Below are 6,627 nucleotides of genomic sequence, written 5' to 3'. Positions count from 1 at the left end.
AAAGCTCCAATAGAAATGTTCAAATGAAACAATGCAAGTACTTGGTATATATAGTACCCAAGAACTACTGGTCAACCATAGGGTTGCCTTTATGCCTACAACAACATATCTTTGTAACATCTTACACGGAATGCGGCATTGACGGTGGCATGAAAAGTGTACCAGGTTGATGCTGGCGTGGGCATTGTCGTCTTAAGGGAGCCAAACAATCGACAGTAGAGCTGTGAAGTGGGTTTTGAGCTTCTAGGAGAACCTCCCCGTGTTGCCTCTAGTGCTGCAATCTCTAGCAGAATCTCTAGCAGGTTACCCAGCCAGCATTTCCAGAAACACAGCCTCGTGAAGGCCCATTGTCTTCTTGAAGGTTTCTTTAATGCAGGTTACAACTGGTTGCAGTCTGTCACAGCCAATCCCACAGACAGTGGAGAAGGTTTCTTTAATGCAACTAACAGTTGGTTGTAGTCTGTCGCAGCCAATCCCACAACCAGTGGAGTTTTTGGGCCAATGAGAAGCTTTGGGCATTGCAAGGCTGAGCCAGAGTCATGAAATTTCAGGACGCTGAGCTAGAGCCTAACATTCTCACCCATCCCTAGCCCTATGGGGCTGTGAGACTTGCCTGCTAGTGGGGCTCAGACAACCACACTAGCATGCGCGGGGAAGTCCTCTAAGATGCCATCCCCATATGCTGGCTAGGTAGGGATGGATAAATGTGCAGGGTCCTGCTCTCACCATCCATCCCCATAGGAGGACAAACCTCCCAGCTATAGCCATTGATGTAATCTGCCAGCTCAATTAATTTTGCCATCAATTTCTATGGGTGGGGTTGAGTGCATTGTGCATCTTGGGGGGTACCCCAGGCCCCTCAGTGCAGCCTGAGAGGATGCCTACGGGGACGCTCCCGTAAACCCCAAACCCGGCGCTCTGGAGTGGGTATGGGGACGGAGCCTCTAAGTTTTCAAACTCTCATCCTTATTAACTAAGGCCTCGTCTACTTATAAACTGCTACACTCTCTGTGACTCGTGAGTAAATGTCCCAAGAACGTCCTTGCATGCACCAGGCAATCCCCTGCGATGGAGCTCCTGGGGTTAGACCGTACAAGTTGGCTAACCTCCATCATTTATAAAAAAATCCCGGTCTTTACAGGAGTAAACCTCTCCCGGGACAATTTGGGCGATCGTCAATCTAACAAGGCTGAAGGTAATCCTGAAATCGAATTTACAGGAGTAAACCTCTCTCGAGACAATTTGGGCGATCGTCGATCTAACAAGGCCGAAAGTAATCCTGAAATCGAATCGATGCAAGAAATTGGGCGACCGGAAGGTGTTAGTCTGGGCGTGCTACAGGATGGACGAGTAAACTTTGCTTATTTTGCCTCGCTCTTGGAATGTCATGGTAAGGCTAGGGCTCTTCTCGAGGGCAAGCGGGTGCATGACCATATCAACAGATGTGGATATGATGGCAACGTATTTCTGGGTAACTGTCTGGTGCAAATGTATGGCCGGTGTGGGATGCTGGAGGATGCACGAGCTGTGTTCGACAATATGAATAACCCAAACTTGCACTCATGGAGTATATTGATGAAAGCATATTCCCAGAATAAGAGGCTCGATGAGGCAAAGAGCGTTTTCATCGGAATGCCAAAACGAGACCGTGTATGTTGGACAGGAATGATTACTGCTTGTGCTCAGAATGGTCGTAGCATGGAAGCCCTCGAACTCTTCTGGCAGATGCAGCGAGAAGGCATAAATCCAGATGAGGTCTCCTTCATTTCTGCCCTTGATGCTTGTACTAACAGCACGGCTCTAGAGAATGGTCAGAAGATTCATGCTGGCATTGTTAATAAAGGATTTGAGACCAGTGTCGTTGTAGGGAACGCACTAGTTAATATGTATGGCAAGTGCAGAAGTTTAAACAATGCACGGATCATTTTTTGCAAAATGCCTCAACAGGATGTCATATCGTGGAACGCAATGATGTCAGCATGTTCTCATAATGGAGATGAAAAGGAAGCTTTGGAAGTCTTTGGTCATATGCAGCACAAAGGCATCACATTAACCAATGTCACCTTTCTTTGTACCCTTGATGCATGTGCCAACCTGGCATCTCTAGAAGAAGGTCAGGGTATACATGCCTGCATCATTGACAATGGATTTGATTTGGATGTCGTTGTAGGGAATGCCCTAATTAATATGTATAGTAAATGTGGAAATCTGGATTATGCAAGAATTGCCTTTTGCAAGGTTCACAGCTGGGATGTGGTCACATGGACAAGTATGATAACAGCATATGCCCAGCAGGGGTATGGCAAGGAAGCCATACAACTCTTTCATCAGATGCAGCTTGGCGGAGTCTTGCCAAGCAAGGTAACCTTTGTTAGCATCCTGGATGCTTGCACCTCCCTCTTAACCCCTCTAGAGGGCCAAAGTGTCCATGCTCATATCGCTGGTAATGGTTTTGAATGTGATACTGTTGTCGGGAACGCCCTTGTCAATATGTACGGCAAATGTGGAAGTCTAAATCGTGCTAGGAGTGTATTTTGCAAGATGCCTCAGCGGGATGTTGTTTCTTGGAGTGCCATGATAAGTGCTTGTGTGGAGAATGGGGATGGCAAGGAGGCCATTGACCTGTTTCAGCAGATGCAGTTAGAAGGTGTAAGACCAGACATGGTAACCTTCATTTGTGTTCTAGATGCATGTGCTAGCCTTGCAGCTGTAGAAGCGGGTCAAAAGGTCCATGCTGATATCATTGACGCTGGACTTGAATCTGATGCTGCTATAGGGAGTGCGCTCATCTGTATGTATGGCAAGTGTAGTTGCCTTGGCAGTGCAAGGACAATCTTTTGCAAAATTCCTCAGCGTAATATGCTGTCCTGGAACACCATGATCACAGTATGTAATCAGAATGGGTTGATCAGTGAGGCCTTAAAAGTTTTCAATCAAATGTTCCTAGGAGGGGTCAAGCCAGATAGGATCACTTTCATCTGTGCGCTTGATGCGTGTGCCAGCTTAGTAGCCTTGAAAGATGGTCAGGAGATCCATTCTGGCATTATTTACAATGAACTAGAGTCAAATCTTTTTGTTGGAAATGCCCTTATCAACATGTATGGAAAATGTGGTAGTCCTGATGATGCAAGGAGTGTATTTGACAGAATGCCAGAGCGGGATCTGGTTTCCTGGAATGCCATAGTCATGGGGTCTTCTACGAATGCTTATGACATGGAAGCATTGGAATTGTACCATCAGATGGAGTCTGAAGGCTTTAAGCCTGATGAGATCACCTTCATCAGCGTTCTTGCTGCATGCAGCCATGCAGGACACGTGGATGATGGCAGGAAATACTTTATATCTATGAACAAAGATTATGGCTTAACACACATGGTAGAGCATTATGGATGCATGATCGATCTTCTTGGACGGGCAGGACAATTGGACGAGGCAGAAAACTTGAAAAGCAAAATGTCTTTTGATCATGCTCCATCCGTGTCATTAAGTTTACTTGGTGCTTGCAGGATCCATCATGATGTACAGAGGGGAGTAGATATTGCAAATCACGTTTTCGAATTTGATGAAGAGCATTCTGCAGCATATGTACTGTTGTCAAACATTCATGCTGCTGATGGCAAGTGTGTTCATGTTGCCAAGTTGAAGGGGGCAACATAAAGAAGTATTCCTTCCTGGTGACCATGCTGCATCATCAGGAGACATGTGCAGGCCTTAAAGAGGTTGATAACCAAATGGAGAAGGCAGTCAAACGCTGCAACAAGACTCTGCTGCAGGCCGCAGAGGAAGAAGGGAAGCCCTTGTATTTGATCATGGGGAGAAACTTGTCAAGGCTTGTGGGCCCAGGTTTACTTGTGTCTCCAGATGTTGAACCTATGGTGAGGATATCTGAGAATGTTCCTATGCTCCCAAGTCCAGTTCTTAAATTTTCTGGTAACCATGTGAGTTGCATGTGGGTTGAAGACTTACGTACCGGAGAGGTGCAGACCCTACAAGGTTGACCAGATGGCAGGCATCTGGTTAGGACAAGGCTATGGTGCAGGCTGCAGAGGAAGAATGAAGGGCAGAAGCTGGGCAAGATTTATAGGCCTTTAGTGGCGCTTGGCCACAGTTTTTGGCTTACTAATGCTGTACCTGGCATGTGAGCTAACTACTGTCTTACTAGCTTCTAGGACTCTCTCTCTAGAGCAGAGAGCTAAGGAGGCTGAAGGCTCTTCTGCTGCTGATGAGGAATACCAGGGGGGAGGACTCCTATAGGCTGCGATCAGCCCTCAAGTATGACTGATCAGGGTTGCTGACCAGTCAGTCTGGGACTGTCCTGGGTTGCTGCTGTCCAGGCCAGATATGACTCTGATCCGTGCTGATGTGGCAGTCAGCCATGTGTCCTGCAGTTGGACCTGCTCTTGGAAGTTGATGCTGTCCTTGCAGTACCTTTTCCGTGTCCAGATGTGGCAGCCTGCATGGTTGCCATGTGGACCTCTGATCTGCATGTTCTGCGTGGTGCTTCTGCAGCCTGCTGCTATTGACATGGATGGGCCATGTGGCCTTGTGGATTGCTGGCCAACTGCTAGGTGTTCTGTCTTGGGCCTCAATAGCCCATGGCATAGCTGCCTTTGTTAGCAGCTCTGCAGCACTGCAGCCATAGTTACCCCTCAACCAGGAGCAGTCCCAGCCCCGGCAGGCAGTGCCTTGGCCCCCAGCACAGGGAAGCGGGAGCAGACACCCATTCTGTATGTTTGATTTCATATATGAATCCTATGTCAATGAGCTTTTGAATCTCTTCTCTAACAACCAAGGCATATTTAGGATTCACTGTCACTTAATCCATCATAGGGAGAGAATGTTTTACCACTTCAGGCGATACACCTTTCATGTCGGAATACAGATGTGCAGTTTTCCCTCTCTCCATCAGAAATCAGCTCTTTTGGAGACATTAGCTCCAACATCAGAAAGAAACCTGGGAACAGCTAGCCAAGTAAAGAGAACTGGACAATGAAGGATGGACTTGGAGGCCTGGACCAGGTAAAGGAGAATTGTTGTTTCTATTGTCATGTGTAGGGCCTCATAAAAAGGATTGCCTGCACAAGCAAAGATGGTCCTGCAAAAAATATTTTCACTGTGATTAAGGAGATTGAAGATCAGCAAAAGGGGAAAACCTCACATGTTTTAGTTTTACAGCAAAATTCTGGACCTCTCAGGATGGGTAGACAACTGGCCAAATAGGTGTCGAGAGTTGTGGTGCCATGAGGACAAAATTGCGGCAAGATATGAGTAAAGATTATGAAGGCACGAGCATGTTGAAACATGGCATGGGGGCTTTACCCCACATGTAACCAAGCAAATGCAAGTAATGTATCCACTTCTCTAAAGGGAGGTCATTTTCATGCAATGGCATAATGCAAGCTTTCCTATAAAACTCAGAGCATGATCATTGAGTTTTTTCAGTTAGACAGTATGAACCAGCAAGCCCCAAAGAGATGGTGCGTTCGAGGACCAGAGCTAGACATGATAGACTTGCTAGCAAGTTGAGGCATAGATCAAACTTGGGGACCTTCTCAACATGCTCACCAGATCTGAGGCACGGCCAACGGGGGTGACAATGGTGCTTGTCTGATGCAGGACCAGCCATTGCGGACCACACATACCTACCGTTGCCAACGCTTTGTCACCAGTTTTATGCCCCAGCCTCGTACATTGCTGGGCTTTCTCTTGGCTTGACCCCACGACAGCTTTTGAATGATCATTACAGGGATGCCACATCACACCTTGGAGGACTCTTAATAAACTCTCTCTCTCTCTCAAGTGTCTTTACAAGTCCCTCTCATGTGAAGTCTGTGCCTACTTTGTTTAGCTCATGCACTTAGGTTGCATACACCTTAGATTAATATTGTCATTAGTATAGGATTAGTAGTCATTCAAGCAGTCCTCTCATTAGGAGAGCTTGATCAGCTCTCCCAGTTTTTTTCTAGATCCTTGAGAGTCCTTTGTGAGCATTCTCATAGAGTTACCTACCCTACCCCTTCTTGTTTTATTGTGAGATTGGGCTTGCTTCCTTGTGACTGTGAGAGATGGTTTGACTTGTGTTAGTGAAGGTTTGGTGAGAGATCTTTTGAGTGCACCATTGAGGGTTCTTCATCTCGTTTCATATTGCTGTATTTTATGAAGTCTTTTCTAGGTCCAAGCAGTCCTACTTAGCCTATGCGCCTAGTCTAGCTTTCTACTATGACACAAAGAGCAGTGCCGGTAAGACTTATCAACAACTCAAAAGACAAAGTTCCATTCTCTGACATGTTAAACTCCAGGCTATTTTGTTGAATCAAGACAATGCCTAAGCAACATCATGTGGCAGACGCAAACAAAAGCTCTACAAGCATTCAGTGGACTAAACAGCAGATGGACACCTACAAAGCTCTACAAGCATTCAATGGACTAAACAGCAGACGGACACCTACAAAGATCTATGAGACAAAAGTCAAAGCTAGAACGACATCTTGGCCTACTCTAATGCAAGCAGTCTAGACGCGGACTAAAATAGCCCCCAGTGTCATGACGATAGCTTACCAGTAGACAACGGACAACACAAACCAGTGACAACAAATTGAACCCTACAAGTAGACTAAAGACAGCACA

General features: G+C 46.4%; 1 protein-coding gene across 1 annotated transcript; it reads left to right on the top strand.

Moving 5' to 3' along the window:
- Window positions 1-1,068: 1,068 nt before the first annotated feature.
- LOC147899404 (putative pentatricopeptide repeat-containing protein At3g01580) lies at window positions 1,069-3,657 on the top strand. The gene has a single exon (XM_087377719.1). It carries the CDS (start codon window positions 1,069-1,071, stop codon window positions 3,655-3,657), a length of 2,589 nt encoding a protein of 862 aa, XP_087233845.1.
- Window positions 3,658-6,627: the final 2,970 nt, after the last annotated feature.

The sequence above is a fragment of the Dipteris shenzhenensis genome, chromosome 8 (assembly GCF_047967505.1).
Source record: "Dipteris shenzhenensis isolate YYH24624 ecotype China chromosome 8, Dip_SZ_1.0, whole genome shotgun sequence".
Taxonomy (NCBI): Eukaryota; Viridiplantae; Streptophyta; class Polypodiopsida; order Gleicheniales; family Dipteridaceae; genus Dipteris; species Dipteris shenzhenensis.
The sequence above is the reverse complement of the archived record's forward strand: the minus strand, read 5'-3'. Positions and strand labels throughout refer to the sequence as shown.

Excerpts from the sequence above, each read along its gene's own strand:
- LOC147899404 (XM_087377719.1), top strand. The coding sequence starts at position 1,069 with ATGGAGCTCCTGGGGTTAGACCGTACAAGTTGGCTAACCTCCATCATT.